This window comes from Falco biarmicus, chromosome 9 (assembly GCF_023638135.1).
Source record: "Falco biarmicus isolate bFalBia1 chromosome 9, bFalBia1.pri, whole genome shotgun sequence".
Lineage (NCBI taxonomy): Eukaryota > Metazoa > Chordata > Aves > Falconiformes > Falconidae > Falco > Falco biarmicus.
In genome coordinates, this window is record NC_079296.1 from 49,455,598 (window position 1) to 49,472,962 (window position 17,365).

Genomic DNA, 17,365 nt, shown 5'->3' on the forward strand with positions numbered 1-17,365 from the left:
ATCCCATCAAATACATTAAACTGTCATAAAACTCACTCCACAGTCCAGATGCTTTTTATTCCTTGTAACACCTATTAGTAAGCATGGAAATTAAATGCTAATATTAACCAAGCAGAAATCATCACTAAGTAAGCCATAACCCCCAAATTATGTAAGCTTTTTCAGTAAGAATGCTTGTATAGAAATGTAAAAAACTTAAATGCCAGGCAAACACAGCTTGTTCATCAGTTTTAGATATGACAAGAGGAGAAAAAAGGAAAACAAGAAAAAAAATAAAGAGGGTCTGCAAGTTCAAAAGCAAGTATCTGTCAAAAGCTCCTTGACTACAGCATAGTAGTAAACTATGTCGAAGTCTTCTCTCAAGTCTGTCAAAAGTCATGCTCTGGGCAGAGGTACATACATCTTAAATGCCAAACTCATTTCTATTTCTCTCAAAACAGAAAGCATGAAGGAAACCACAACCCCTTCATTCTGCCTAACAGAAAATGGGTGAACAAAATTCCTGAAATTATCTATCAGGAAGGATATCAACTGATGAGTAAGTTTCTCAACTGATGAGTAAGTTTCTCAGTTACCAGAGCAACAACTGACATTAACATTTGAAATAATAAATAAAATAAAAAAAACCCACACCACTTTATTTCAGAAGTTTTAACCTAAGTGCTTACTGGAGCACCTAAAACAGAGAAAGAGAATAAGAGCAGCAGAGAAAGAATCAGGACATTGCCTTCACATGCACTTTGTCTTCCATGTGTTTTTTGTCAATCCCCCACCTCCTCACTCCCTTTCCCAGAGCTTTACTCAAAAAAAAAAAAAAAAAAAAGTTTTTATTCACTTGTTGGCAGTAGCTAATGAAAATAAACTAGAAAGCAGGATTTGCCTATTGAATGCTGCATAGTTCTTAACACCCACTAGTAGAGAAAACATAAGACATTTTGGACCGACCAGGACAATTTGTTTTCTTGAATAGGAAGAGAGTTAAGTCTGTTTACATCTTAAGCTTTTTGCTGGCAGATCTATGATCTTCATAAAAACTGCCCAAGTCAGGAAGGAAGCAATCTTGACGCAGATAGCTATTTTTTAATAGCACAAAACCAAAAACATGGGAACCAAATATTAAGATCTTGTTCTAATTTAAGGACTTCAAGACTGCATCTACCATTGTTTGAACAGATAATGGCAATGGCCAAGCACAATAGACACTTATACAATATGAAAACACATGTTCAGGTAGAAGCTATACCTGCAATTAAGAAGTTAACAATATACACATCTGAATTTTGCTGTTGAGTAACAGCCTCAAAAGAAATCCTGCAGTCTCTTCTGTTAATGCAGTTGGTAACAACTTGTGAGAAACAGGAACGTGGAGGTTAATGTATAGCTTTAGTCACTACAGCAATGCTATCTGAAACAGAATTCTATTGTCCAGGATGCCTTTAAAACATCAAACTTTAAAAGAAGTTGTCTCCCAAGAGAATAGTTTTGATTATAAAAGACGACGTATCCACAAGCTCAACTCCAGGCTTTATAAATGAGAAGCAGTGCATTCTGGCCGAAGTTGGGACTGAACCTCTGCCACTGAGCCAGCATGTTTCAGGGAAAGTTTTTCAAGCATCCAAAAGCAAGGTAAAAGCACTTAGTAGCTAAATTTGTATTTTTAGAACAATACAGAATAAACTGCTTTGCTTGGTTTTCTACATTGGAAGCATCTACAGATCAATTAGTATTGTCCCTACACCCAAGACACTCAAATGTAAATGGGTGCAAGACATACTTTTCCTGAGAAGGGAAAGGCAATCCAGTCAAAGGGCTTCCACTGCAATCCTCATTTAAGATACATGTTATGCAAGTATCTTAAGAGGCTGGCTAATGCATGAAGTACAAGTAAAGATAGTAAGAATCGTGAGACAATGTGGCAGGGTGGAACAGGACAGGGAAGATGGACTTGGTTTTGCAGTATAAGAACAATCTCCAAGGAAGTATTTAAGTATGTTAAAGTTTTCAATAGTTCTACAACTTGTCTGTAATATCTGCAAACTGGTTACTTTCAGAAATTTACATTTTTGATATACCTACCTCAAATACTGAAAGGTCATTTCTTCTGTAGATTTCATTGGCTGGGGGATGAAACCAGCCACATTTCTCTGAGTGCCTTAACAAAATGTTTTTACTTTTCATGTATTTAAGACAGAATTCACACAGGTAAAGCTTTGGTAATCTGTATGAAAATTAGAAAGATATTTTATACTAAAAATTTGTTAAATTCCATAAACGAAACAGTTGCCACAAAGTGAAAGGCCCTCCCCATTTAAACATAAGGTACCATAAGTAAATGCTGCTTCAGTTTAAACAAATAAGTATCACATTGGAGTGCATGACTAAACATAACACACGTCAGCCATTAGAAAAGGCAGGCACCATCAGAATTGATCAATCACAGTGAACCTAATTCAACAGACTCGGACTGTGGTCAGCTGTTTGTGGTCCAGCCTCCAGCAGACCCCAGTTACTTCCTGCTTCCCACATTCCCCCTAAGCTTTTGCTGTGGTTTCCAGTATGCTGGAGTCATACCTCAAATTTTACCTTTCTTCTTCCAGTGAAAAGAGGCACACAGCAGCATACAGGGAATCTCCTTCCCTTTAGTTTTCCTTACTTTGTATGTGGGGAAGGTTAGGAGACAATTTTTCTTTCCACTGTCTTCTGTGTATGTGGGTGGGACAGCAAACTGCAGAAGGATCGTACCCTGTCACCTCCACCTCAACGATCACTTCACTTGACCACAGAAGCCCATCCTAACAGTTTCTGTTTAGGCAAATCATCTCCCTTCCACACATCTCCACAACAAAGACGGCTGTACTCATCTGGGGAGGATTCAGTTCAGACTACATACAAGTAACCCACATGCCCTGTGCAAGACAATGCTGACAGGTGTTCCATGTACCAGAAACCACTCTTTTCCAGTTAATTTTATGGCTATTTACCTTCATTTCTAAACTACTGAAGCAGTGGAAGACTGCTGCAGAAAGCAGTCAACCAAGTTTTACAGCAGAGGAGAATATTTATCTGCTCTGAAGCTACTGGCACATCCTGGGATCATGCTGGGATCACAGTCCTGGTTTACACTACTCCAGAATTTTAAGGAAGTTTATCAACAGCACAAAAAGTAGCTTGTTCCAAGATGTAATCCCACTACACTCAGAGCCAAGAACCACACTGCCTCATACAGATGCCATCCTGCTGTTGCCTCATACTAATAATTATCCATCACTACGCCTTTATCTGGCATTAATTTACTTGATGGAAAAGGAAACTTTTTAAAAATATGATCTAAATTGAGGGAATGAAAAAGAAACTGAAATAAAATATTAACACTTTAAAAGCAGTGGTACTAAGAGGAAACAGAAATGCTCTATACACTTTTGTTATCCCTTGATTTTTATACTACCAATTCACAACATATCCCTTATTCGCACTGCATAAAGATGACCGTATCTAGGAATGAGAGGGAAAGAGAGAAAATGCAGTTTACAATAACGCTGCGCAAAGGTATTTTGGAACAGACCACATAATTTGGTTGCTTCTTACTATAGTAGTAGAGCTTGATAAACATACAGTTCTCGAAAATCTCCACGTGGGCCAAGGATCCAATGAATGTGTAAAACATGTATTTTCAGTAAACGCAAAGATCAGCAGAGATCTGCTGAGCACACACACTAGTTTCATGCTCTCTGCCTGACTCCGAGGTGCACCCCAGCAAAGGTGGCCAGAAACAAGATGCTGTTGCCACATCTTGCTCACTTTGACTTTATTTATCTAGCATGTTCAAACTTCTCCCTGGTCCCTAGAAAAAGGAGGTTAATGAATTCTGGATGACAAACAAGATTAATTCTCTGAATGGCCAGAAGTTCGACATACCTGGTTGCAAAGGTTTAAAAAAAACCAAACAAAACCCCTAACAAAAGAAAAAAAAAAACCAAAACAAACACAAAAACCAAAACCCCCCAAATAAACAAGGAGAAACAAAACCATGCCAACACACTGCAAGATTACGTTCATGCAGGACTAGGAAAAAATCAGTCTTTTTAATGCACCTTTGATTAGAATTAGGGAGAAGAAAAAAGACACACAAATCCTTGTTCTTACTTATAATTACAAAAGCATATTTACTTTTAAAAGTTTAAGTTATAAACAGTTACATGAATACAAAAATTAATTATCACATTAGAAAAAAAATCCCACAATGTACTGCAATCCTGACAACTCACTACCTTGCATATTCCTGTGGGTAAGGTGAAGAATACCAGGTCTGGATCTCGTATTTTCCAAACTCAATCACTGATGGGTATCGCCCACTTGTTTCACCAGTGTTTTTACACCCGATTTTCTGTCAGGTGCAATAAAAACAAAGTACTAGTTATAGAAAAAGTAAAAGGAAAGTTAGCTTTACATCATCAATTTCACCCGGTGAAGGTGTGAGAAACATGAAGTATTCAAAGCAGTTGCTTAAGTTTTCCAACCTGGACAGATGACAGTGTCTGTGAACAGTCAAACAGTTAAAATTTCCTTCAAGATACCAAGCAACTGAACATGAAGTTGAGTGAGCAATGCTTAAAAGTACGTGCATACATATAGGTGGTGCACGGCCCAGCCACGTAAGAGGCATAACCACCTCAGTTCCTTTTTTTCCCACGTCTCCTTTACAGTTCTGGTTCAAACTCAAAGCTGTCCTTTTGTCAAGACCATGAGAGAGAATCCATCAGCAGAACCCTTCCAGAGTCCTTGGAATTTATCTCTTAACAGTCAACAGTACGCTAACACACATTGATCTCTGCTATCGTACTGAAGTGGAGCTGATAAGAGAAGGACTACTGGACTTTAAAGGGCTGGCAAAACTCAAAAAAAGGAAAGGAGGGAGTAACTTCAATGCCACAAATTTTAGAAATCTTACTACCTAACATTTTTGGACTGCGTATGAAAGACAAAGAAAGGATGAGGTGGGAACCATTTCCACTACCCAGCAGAAGTACAAATTAATAATGAAGTTCAATCTTTAAACTTGGTTTGAGTTTGTTGGTTAACACTCTCTAAATTGAAACTATAAAAAGGTCACCACATCGACCCATAGCAAGTAATGCCAGCTCTTGTACACTAAACCTGAAAAAAATTAAGTTAATTCCATTACGGGAAAAAAGTACAAGATGTATTCATTTATGATGCAATTTTAAGAACACATCAGTTGAAACATTACATACATCTCCCTTCTGACCCAGGTTCTCAAAGACACCAGCTGTTCATTTCATAGACACAGAAAAGCCTAAGTGTCTTTTTGCTATAAGAAAATTCAGCTCCCACATCCAACTTCCTAAAAACCCCCTAACAGAAAAAGCTCAGTCTCCACAAGCTTTAGATCACCACTGCATACCTTAAAGAACAGCATTAACACCAGCTCATATAAACACTTTTCGTCAGATTCAGCTCAAATATTTTCATTGCTAGAAAAATCTATGGTATTTAAACTCAAAGTGCATTAAATCATTGGCCAAAATGAAGTTATGAACTCTCTAAACCCAGCTTCCCAATAAACAGTATTTGCTGGGACAGACTTAACTTCTCACAGTGGCTGCTTTATGTACAGAGGAAAATCATCAGGCACAGTCTTACCAACCAGCATCCTCTCAGCCCTGACCACGATGTCATCTACGCTTAATCTCTGTGCTTAATCAGTGGTAGCCCTGTGTCCAAAATGCCTAAGTGTATCTCTCACAACCTATCACGAGCGTCACTTATCTGACCCATTCCAGCGTGATGCCTCGTCTCCTATCTACAAGAATCGAACTGTATATATAGTGTCTTCCAAATTAAATTCACAGCAGGCATGACACATTAGCTCAAAAGAAGGATATTCAAAATGAAGATGAATAGACTTATGAAAGTGAACCGAGTGTTTATGTACAAAAATAACTACATTTTATGCAACATGGTTCTTACCTCCAGGGAAAGCTCTCGAGCCTGTTTAAACACTTCCAAATCCTCCTGTGTAACAGTGTCCTTGCTTCCCACCAGAAATACATCCGTATTTTCTTGTTTGATGCTTAGTTTGATTTCAGTATCTGTTATTTAAAACCAGCAAAAAGTTTATTCACAGACATGAAGGTTACACGTGCCTTACCAAAGTGATACTCCTAAATCGAATTGTAGCAACTATAGCTGTCATGAGTCCCCATTTTAACTAAATTTGGGATTACTAAGTAACAGAAATGAAACCTTCCCCCCTTCTTGTTTTGTAGTTTGCTGTTTGCATGAGCTATTTTAGGTACTTGCTTTTGCCTGTCTGTATAAGCCTTTAGAGTCCAGTTCTACTAAATTAGGTTTGAACCTCATGAAATGGAGTATATTCTATCACTAGAACTATGCCATCTGATAAATTCCAGTACGCTCTACAAGGTAAAAATAAAAATAAGAGAAAAAAAAGTTGCCCTTTAAAGCTGGAGGCCAATGCTAAGCTAAGTTTACATTCAAACATTTATAAATATATTTTTTCTTAAGTAAAAGTAATTATAAAGAAGGTAGTTCACAGCAGTACAGATCAAGTGTTGTGGAGACTGTAGCAGGATGGAATTGTTCATGAAAAAGCAATGGAGCAGAGGGAAATGAATTGAAATGCCCACCATTATAAGCACTGACAGCACACAATCATGACGACAGCACTACTGCCAGAGAAAGGGCAGGGGAAGAACAAGGAAGTAGCATGAAAAGTGGCTACTCATGCGGTACTACACAGCCATAAGCAACATCATGAAGGCATTTGGGGCTCCTAGTGTCACTACAGATGCAAAAAATAATAAATAGGTGGTGTGGTATTAGTCAGAAAAAACATTTTGGAGATTTAGTCAGCATTAGATAAAAGGTCAAAGTTTTGTTGCTTTTGTATGAAAGTGAAGTAAGAACAAGAGAAATAGCTAAGACCTATGTGACAATATTAAGAACTTTGGTTTTGGACGGGACGCAGGTTGGGTTGGCGCTTTGACCTTTGCTTACCATCATCCTGATCAGGTTTAATCCTTCCGTCTGCCAAGCTCCCCTTCCCTGGTGAGGGGGTCCCCATCTGAGGGGTCACTTTATACTTTAATCTGCCTAGAATCCTGTGCTTTTTAAGGAAAGTTGTTCTCTTGAAGTGAGCAATTGCTTTAAAAGCATGTCCTCTAGACACACCCCATCCAGAGGTACAGGCATGAGAAACAAACCTACTCCTAACCTCTTTTTTTCCATAGAAATGGCTATTAGATTTTGACATGGAAGATAATTCTGGTTTACGACGCAAACGCTTGGGTGGTGCATAGCTTGGGTGTCCCTTTTTTCGAGACTGTCCCTGAGCAGTATAGATATGAGAAAGTCCATCAAAGAGTCCCTTTAGCTGACTGTTATTAGGAAGGCTACTAAAAGAGGGTACACTTGACTGACTGCAAGAACTTTGGGGAGAGTTAGAAGAAGTGGAAGTGCTGGATTTTTGCAAACTGGGGCTCTGACCAGAGATGGGGGTTGGGGGTAGAAGTGAAGAAGGTGGAGGTTTTAGCTTTTGTGTGGTACCTGTAGCCAACACAAGAGAAGTGCATGATTGTTTCTGAGAGACCTTTTTCCTTGGACGATAGTGCTTTGAAAAGTCTATTATTTCACCTCGTGATCTGCGACCATCAGGTGATGGTGTAAAGAACTTAGTAAGGCCATCAATGAGCCCTTTGGTTTTCTTGTTAACTTTAAGTGTAGAGGCAGATATGTAGGTGGAGGTGGTGGTGATTTTGGTGGTGGCACCAGGCCGAGTGGGGTCTGTAACAGGCAATCTGCTGCTTGAATCCTTCACAGATGCAGCATGACCAGATGAAGGTGTGGTACAGACTTTAGTCTTTTGACCCCTACCAGGTGACCCCCTTCCTGTGAATGCATTCACGGATCCTTCATCACTGGTTACAGACCTATGCAAAAATTTGGAAAATAAAAGTCAGTATTAAAAATCTGTAACTACCGCCAAATAGTACTACAGTTTATACAAGTTACTTATGCCACTGTACTTAATCTTTAAAGACATACACACTTTGGAAATACATTTCACACTGACATAACATTCAACTACTTTTTTCCCACCTTTTTCTTTTCAGCCCCCTGCCCGCCCGCCTGCCCGCCCCCCTCCCCCCTTTTCTGTAAAAGATAGTCCACAGTCCATACAAACAGAAGCAGCTGCGATAGCAACATCTCACAAGTATACAGCTTCCCCACCTACTTTTGGGCACGACAAACGCATGCCTCTTTGGAGAAAACCATCAGCGTGCTGTCTGAGTACAATAACTATTCCATCACCTCAGAGGTTATTGTACACACAAAGGAGATGCGCATATTCAGGGTTAATAAATTACTGCATATCAAACCACTTCAGACTACGTTTGCTTAAACTGTAGAGAAAGTCTATTAGTCCTTTAAAGCAATACAATCATTTTAAAGATATTACTAATTTTTCCATACTCTGGCTGGGTTATGTATGTCAACACTAGTAGTAAAAATTACCACCAAAGACCTAAAAGCGAAATGAGGTAGTTTATGAAGAGCATTAGAACAAAGCCAAAGAAATAAACTCTTTTCTTTAGAAATTGTAACAATTGCAGAAACAAAAATAGCAAAGGAAAGGAAAGAGCAAAACTGTAAGACCAAGCGGTGTTTGTAGAAAAACCATAAACCTATCAGGCCTAACACAGAAGGTGTTAAGAAGGAAGAGTGGTGAACGTCATTTAAATACCAGGAAGAAAAAAGGCATGCTGAAAGCCAACACTTGTGACAGCAGAAGTACAGGTTTCACTGGTCACTAATGACCCAAGGGAGAAGCAACACTGAAGGATACGCTGAAGAGTGGTATATTGTAAGCATGTATGGACAGAACATTTAAAACTACTTGCAGTAAAAGAAATGGGTATCGCGAGGCACGATCAAATTGCAAATCCAAACAAAGCTATATTGTTGCATCAAATGCTCCCATTCCCTTTTCCATCCTGCTCTTTGAAGTTTGCTTATTGACTTTGCAGTGGAAAGTTTTCTTCCACAGATTTTGCCTTCTTAATTGAGATGCTGAAGTAATTAATTCCAACAGGTTACTTCTAATTAGAGACTGAACAGCCTGGGGCTACCATCTGGTTTACTGAACTCCAAGGGCCCACCAGTTTAAGAACTAGCCCCTTTTCCACTCACACATCCTTAAATTTGGTTACCTCCTAGAAGGCCACAAAACCAAAAATTTCTAAGTCTTTTGAACCCTTTAGTGCCATAAACTTATGTCCATCACAAGACATATTCTCACTACCAGATGTAGTAATCACCATCACTGCCAGAGGCAAACACACACATGGTTTTAGTTAATTCTACACAGTAATTTGCCTGTGAAGGGCTTCCTACAGATGGTCAACAGTCAAAAAATTATTCCAGTACTACTGGACACATTTCCTCTGTACTACACAAAAAGAACTAAGTGGCATTAGCTAACCTTCCTGTATTTCATGTGGCCACACACTTTTATGTGTATGATGCTGTTGTCTTCTGTACCCCACGATCACTTTTAAATAGGATTCCATGAGGAAGAGTATCTTCTCTTATCCCATCGCCTACCTACTATTTTTCCAAAACAAAAATCACTTCATTTTATATAGACATTTAAATGACAGAAATGTGCCCACAGTATTGTAAATATTTATTATATAAAGAGCCCACACACCTAGTACTATTCTAACACGCTCATGTGGCTCCCGTGCTACAAAGAATATAATTGGTTTTATAAACTTCATAAAAATATTCATAATCATAATCCAATGCTAAGAGAACTTCTGCATCCTTTAGTGTGACATTTATTTTAAAAGTTGTGGATCAAAATCCCATTAGAAAAATGCAACAGTAAAACCCTCACTACCTTTCCAACCTTTGTTTTACACGTATGAGGAAGGAGGATACGCAGAATTACTGTGTCACACAGATATTCCTGCTAAATTCACTGTGGGAACCCAAATTAGGGACATGTTTTTAGGAGAAGTACAATGGTAGTACTGTGTTAGAACCCTAACCTCCACTGGAAGGCTTAGGGGTTTCCAAAGGGGTAAAACCAGAGGTGTAGCTAGAGATACAGGGAATATTTTTATTATGCACGCACAATGATATATAGGAAATTCAGCTAAAACACTGAAAGTTGTATGGCTATTTCAGTTACTTTCAAATGCCTAAGTCACTTAGTCAGGAGGAGAATGGAGAAGTAAAAGAATGTTTCACCCACTCTTCCTTTACCCGTGAGCTCTCACGAGCCACTACAACTACATCTTTTACTTTCATGCAGAGCCACACCTCATTCTTGTCCTGTACTAGAGCTTGTACCTTGTCCTAGAGCAACATACGCTGAACTTTAAGACAAGGTCCAAAAAAGCAAGAGAGAGAGGGGAAAGAGGATGCAGCAAGCTGCACAGCACCAGGTATATCAACTTGACTAGTGTGCTGCACTCCAGTAGTGCAAATATGGGGGTTTTCCTTCTCTTCTTATATGTTGCCTCCACTAGCTCCAAAAATTCTCATTTTGCAAAATGCGAAGTTTTACACCAGCTACTGTGCAACTCTGAAGCATACCAAACACATGCTTAGACTACAGAGAATAATGGTTGGGTAACAGCCACATGACAGAATGAGAAGTAGATAAAGCTGGAAAGCTTTTCAGCTGCTGAGTTGACATGGCCAAACAGATAGTTAAACAGGAAAAGAAAGGCATATGTGGATAGGAACATGTGATGGACGGCAACATGCTACTGGAGTTAACACAGAATCTGCTCCTGTTTTAACACTCAGTGTAAGGTCAACTTGGTATTTGAATGCTACTTAAACAATCCTCTAACCAAGCCTTAACATGTCCAACTACAGTGTTCCATGGAAAGACAGATGCCAGAAGAATTACAGGACTCTCTTGTCTTATATAAACACATTCCTGAGAAGCAAGAGGAATTGCAACCTCTTTCCCTAGTAACCAGTGGCAGCTTAACAGCAGAACTCAAGGAATACTTTTTTTCGAGTACCACCGAGACCAGAACTTTTGTAGTACTTGCACAGTTTGCTTTTTGGAATGGATTTTGTGAGCTGATACTAACTAATAAAGTCTTTTTTATGCAACTTTTGAACAGGTCTTCGAGCAGAACAGTCTCCTGAAGTTGTATACAAGTAACTCGCTATTATCGAGTAAAGGTAGCTGCGGCGTATGTTACCATACAGACTTCTATTTGCATCTGCTATAGATACAAGTTCTGTTAAAAAATTATGGCACCTAGAAAATTAAGTTACAGGAGTTTTTTCATCACCTTCTGACATGACACAGAAAGCATTCACTATAATTAAGAAGTTATTGACCATTGGGCTGAAAGGGATATACTAGAAAACGCATCTCCTACTTTCCCCAACTTGAAATACAGTTAAAACTGTAGTTAAACCTGCATCAACTCTTATTTGACAATGGTCTCAGAAACATTAAAAACAATTCAAGAGAAACCTACAACATTCGTTGCTTTAGTTTATTTTTCGGTCGTCCAATAGGCTTTGCATATCGTCGCCTTATTTGGGCAGCTTTCTCATGAAGTAGCTTTCTCCCTTTCTTCTTTGGTCTACAGACCTGGCAAATCCACATCCCTACATAAAAGAAAAAAAAAAGTTTAATTGTACACAGTTTGTTTAATTGGTATCACAGGTGTCTACCAAGATACATGACCAATACACAAGGTCAACAAGTTATGAACAGGAGATAGAGAAGGTGAAGTGGACAGAGAAAAGTGATCCATTTCTACCCATGTTTTGAAATTTTTGAAAGCAAAATGCTCATGGCAAGTGGGGGGAGGCAACAAGGATCACAGAAAAAATTGTGATCAAACAGGTTCTTAGAAGAATTCCTGTTCTAGCTTGTTCCTCCTTGTACTACCTAGATCTTTCTTCAGACACAATTAAGATTGTTGTGGGGGGGAAGGGGGGAATTACATGTGGGTTACACAGCAATCTAGGCTACAGTGTGCTACACAAAACACCAAATCGCATCTAGATATCTTCGCTTTAATGTAGAACAACTTATTTGGCATCCTTTTAATTTTAGGTGACCATGTCTGAACACTTCATTTATTCTAGATAAGGCTAGGGATTTTGGAGGGGGGAAGGCTGAAAAACCTTTAGTGTAACTTTAGGATTAAATAGAGAAAGCCATAAAGATGTGAGAGCAGAAGTGAGGAGTGCTCTATATCAAAAATTTATAGAGATCAGAAAACCTGAAAACACAGGTGTTTTGTTTGTTTGCCTGTTATTTTAAATTACTCTTACAAAAGGCATGAAGCAGCAGGCTCTTTCACCCACTCTAAGGATTTCTTTGTCCGTGCATATACACCAAACATTTTACAGACTTCGTAAAACTTCATCTTCAATAAACTGGTCAACAGCTCAATACACAGTGAATTCATCTGGTCAACTAACCACAGACATTTACTATTTTCCTGAGAAAGAAAATATCTCAAGTAAAGAAAAATAACACTGGCTTTGACATGATTGAAATAATAATGTTTACCAACGCAAAAAAAAAAAAAAAAAAAAAAAAATCAGCATGCTCAAGACCTTTTGGTCACTTAGTGTATGAAAAGACTGTGAAGGAAAGTATTTTCATTGAATGGATTTTTATTATCACCTTTTGGCATTCTGGAAAGTGGTGGGTCACAGCACTCCATGTGGAACCCTCTATCACAGGAGTCGCAAAAAAGCATGTTATCCTGAAGGGAGGCAAAGGGAGAAGGGGGGAGGAAGAGGAGAAAACACACTTAATACAGCATTGCTTTAAGTTGTACATCAGTGATTTGTATTTGGATACGTGCTAAGTGCAAAGCTACAGTAAACAAAGAAAAGTCACGTAACATTCAACAATCTAACTTACTGCATTTTTGCCTTGGATCCTACATGCACTGCATGTCTTGCATTCAATACACTGCCATCTTAAGGCCTTCACATTTGTTGTTAACTCAGGACAGAATTTCAAACATGATGGATGTCCTAAAAAAGCCAAAATATTTAAAGCTTGAGATAAGATTGGCAAGATTGACCAAGTTCAACAGGACGTTACCAGCACCACCACAACCATGCGAGCACCAGCTGTTTTTAGCACTTTGGAACACATTATTTGACTTATCTACTTCATACAAAGATACAAAATAACTGCCGTAAAACTCACTTATGAAGACGGGTAGAAAGTTGACTTCTACTCTAACTGACACCTGTGAATGGTCTACACAAGCACCTGAAATGGAATTTTTATTTTCAATAGTAATTTCCACAGCATATTAAACTGCCATTTGTTCTGAAATTTTTTTTTTCAAAAAAGTTGATCCCACTCTCCTTCCATAGCAGCACAACATAAACAGAGGAAATCTTTAGATAAAACAGTGTTATATTTTCTATACATATGAAGTGTCTACCAGAGAAACTTAACAGTCAAACTATACGAATTTTTCATTCCAACTTATTTAATTCTATACAAACAACAATTTCAGAGCAGTAAAAAGGAGGAAAAAAAGAAAAAAAAAAGGGAAGCTGGCAACTGGCACAAGAAAAACTTGCTGCAAAGGAAGATTTAAAACAACGTAAGGGAGAGTAGCTGAGCTACCACCTCCATGAAACTATGTTTTATTCCCTGGCAGGACCATCCTCTTTTCATGGTAGCCCAGAAGGCCTACGTAGCTTTTCCAATTAATGCAAGAGAGCAGACAACCGAACACATGCAACACCTTAGGCAATACTGGCAGTGATTTTTCACATCTTCAACAACCTCAATAAAGCTTACCTGTAATCCAGAAAAGAGAAAAGCACTGCTAAATAGGAAGGGATAAACCTTCCCAGGGAAACACTTTTTACCAGTACTATATTCAGAGATTATCAGTAACATGAACCCACAAGCTGTCAGAGGGATAAGAATCCCTGATGCCATGCTGCACTTATAGATGGCTGCAGAGATGTGATGCACATGAAGGATGCTTTCTTCTCACTGTCACTCAGGATATGTGCCTTCTTCTAGGTAATGGCCTAACCATGGTGATTCACACTTTCTCCATCTGCTGTTTCTCAGCTCAAGACTGAGCTAAACCATCCCAAAGAATACAGGCTAACCCATGAGCATTTGCTATGAGCATGAGCTCTTCTGAGGCATGAATGGCGAAGACGACCAACATAAAAGCCACCTCAGTAAGTAGAAACTTCAGATTTTATTTCTGTTTATTTTGTGTACCCAAGGCTTTAATCCACTTTTTGTTGGACTTTAAAAGACAACTTAAATTGTGTAAACATAGCATATTCTCAAAATAAAATGCAGGAATGTGATCTATTAGTAAAGAACAATCAATAAAATTGAAAGAGTAATGTCAAAACCAAATACATTGGAGAAACATTGACATTTGATTCCTAATATACAATTTAAGACAAACAATATTTTTGTGGTTAAAACCAACTATGCACTTAAAGTGACAATCATATTCTTTAACTGCATAGTTGAGTTCAATGCTACACTGATCCCTTCAATGAAGCTTAACAAGTGCTTCGTTTAAAAAATACATGCTAAGAAATAAGAAAAAAGCTCTCTAGAGTGGCTGACATTAATAATCAATATCACAGAAAGACTTATTTCATCAACCATGATTTAACAACTATATTAACACATTAAAGTGCAATCATACACCAATTACCTCCATATAAGCACATTTAATTCCCGTTATCTACCCTGCACAGAAGCGATTTACTTCAAGTAGCAAGTAATTTGTCATTTAAGTTGTTGACTTTTACTTTGCCTTAAGTAAATAACTAAGAAGTATAAACATAAGAAACACCCATTCTCAAGGCTTGGTAACTATGCACCATTTAGGTCTAACAGGGGTTACTTTATTTCTCTGTCATCCACCAACGTAACATTGCTCATTCAAGCAACCCCACAGCTAAATACATTTGTTAATATCCTTAAGTGTTAGATTTTATTACCTGAGAAAAAAATAAAGGAAAAAATAATCCATTGGTACTAAATACGAAGATTCTACCTGCAACTCCAAGTCCTTGAGCCACAAGTAACTAAAGGCTGGAAGAGTACAAATGGTAGTCATCGCTATGCATTTGCCATGCTCTTTTACTGTCATTTAGGTATGCACTAGCAGAGACAGCACAGAAATGTTCAGATTTCAATATACCATACAGTATTGTTCTTTAACATTGTGTAATACACTCAATTTTGGACATAAATCAACATAAGTGCAAACATAACAGTAACAAGTAGAGAGTAACGTCTACCAGACATGAAGTGGTGAATCAACACTGGTTTCACTTTTAAAAGGGACTCTTTTTAACTGCTTTTGTAGTTTAACAGATTTCTGTAGTCAGTTAAATTGAGTCTCTGTGACCTTCAGTGATTTTACAGCTAGTTTCTTTAAATTTGAAAGAGCTGTAGAGGGAAAGCATGTTTCTGGCTTCAAAATTCGCACTATTTCAGCTCTAACTGATCTAAACTGAAATCAAGAAGTTACTATCTTCTCCATATCCAGAAGCTGGTGCATCTGCCAAGAGGTTTTCAACACTTGATCAGACTCCAGTTTGAAGTGTTTCAGATGGTAATTTCTCCCGGTTCAATCACTTGACTTTCATTTAAACCTCAGCAGCATCAATATTTTAATGTAGCACACACATTTAACAGATCATTGGAAATTCAGACCTTTGAAAACTGGCACTTTCCAACACGAGTATATATAGCCTTACTTTAAAATAAAGCTATTAAAAATTAAACACTTGGAAATTCATTCCTATCCATCCCAGTAAGAAAATGTTAAAAGTTTGTGATACATTGATCTGGCAGAAATAGTTGAGATCAGGAAGTTAAACCAGAATGTCTCACTCCTTTTTCACCGAATGCAACTCCTTTTATCTGCCCACTTTTGTTTCTTCATTGCAAATTTGGGTCTTGTATATTCTTCAAAAAGTTTGACAAAACAACTAGGTTGGTTTTTTTTTGAACTACAAGTATTGTATCAGTGACAACAATTACATACAATGCTAAAATTAGATATGCCAATATCTCCAGTTATTTTAAACTTTGATACAAATGTTGGGTACTAACGTGTAAGACAGTTCACAAAAAAACCTTTGTGCTCGATGACCTTTTAGGCAGAAAGCATTATTTATTTAGGGTAACTTTAGCTATAAGCAGTGAGGATCACTGCACCTACCTTGGGCACATAGCAGGTTTTTCCACCTGTGGGTTTCTTAGCAGTTAATTTCATGCAACTAGCCAACATCCTTCCACAGACTGCAATTAAGGCAATTCCCATATTCCCTTATTCTTAAAGCATACCCTAAATCTCATTTATAAAGCAATCTCTGCACAGTCCTTCCCAAATGTTTTCTGACCCTATTCCTCTTGACCTGAGGACCTGAGTCCGCTGTCTTTGTTCTGCTTTCCTGCCCCCCCATCCAATTTTCATCAGTAACCTTCTTGTCTTCTCAGCCTAACATACTATTAGTTTGAAAGGACAGTAACCACAGGTATTCTTAGTTTTAGCTGTTTTTTCCCCTTTTTTAAAACATCTATTACAGTTCCTCAGTAACTCAACATTTTTTTAATCCTCTAAAACTTCCAACTCCCTTTTAAAATCTGTCAGCAGCAGCTCTTAAAATTGCTTCTGCACCACTCAATTGGCAAAACAGAAGTAGAGTTCAGTTCCAGTTCTCAAGTCTACTGACTTTTCAAAATCAAAAGGTAGGGGAAAGGGGGGTGGGGGGTGGCGGGTGCAGGGAGGGGAGGGGAGCGGGATGGGATGTCAGACCGACAGACAAGGGATGGACATCAACCTACCAAAAAAAAAAAACCCAACCCAACAAACAACAACAACAACAAAAAAAAACCACACAAAAACAAACAAGGAGAGTGTTTGCTTTTGTAATAGGATTTGTTTTCTCACATCTGACATCCCTCATCTTACTCCTTTAGAAAATACCCTGTGCAACATGACACAGCGGTCCATTTCCACCACTCAAATACATTAACCATCCAAATGCCACAAAATACAAGCAGTACCAATGACATTCCCATCTATCCAGATAGTTTCTGCTTTCAGAATGCAGAGGCGTTACCTGAAGAGACACAAGCAACTCACACAAAAACGTTAAGGAGAGCAGACGTGCCAGTAGTGGGCACTGCAATTTAATCTCTGATCAACTGAACAATATACTTGAACACGCAATTTCTCTTATGTTTTGTTAGACAGCAAGACCAGCTTTGAGATTCACTGCTATGTGCAAAATCACAAAT

General features: G+C 38.3%; 1 protein-coding gene across 5 annotated transcripts in view; it reads right to left on the minus strand.

The window, feature by feature from the left end:
- Positions 1 to 17,365, minus strand: part of KAT6B (lysine acetyltransferase 6B) — a 118,313-nt gene that overhangs the window by 36,300 nt on the left and 64,648 nt on the right. For 3 of the 5 annotated variants that reach the window (XM_056352035.1, XM_056352034.1, XM_056352033.1), the window contains exons 4-10: positions 12,965 to 13,080; positions 12,722 to 12,803; positions 11,556 to 11,688; positions 7,039 to 7,970; positions 5,989 to 6,110; positions 4,269 to 4,384; positions 2,077 to 2,218 (exon numbers count right to left, since the gene is read on the minus strand). In XM_056352035.1, coding sequence (XP_056208010.1) covers positions 2,077 to 2,218; positions 4,269 to 4,384; positions 5,989 to 6,110; positions 7,039 to 7,970; positions 11,556 to 11,688; positions 12,722 to 12,803; positions 12,965 to 13,080 — 1,643 coding nt within the window. The remainder of the gene's footprint in view (positions 1 to 2,076; positions 2,219 to 4,268; positions 4,385 to 5,988; positions 6,111 to 7,038; positions 7,971 to 11,555; positions 11,689 to 12,721; positions 12,804 to 12,964; positions 13,081 to 17,365) is intronic. The other 2 variants (XM_056352036.1, XM_056352037.1) reach the window with 2 other exon arrangements.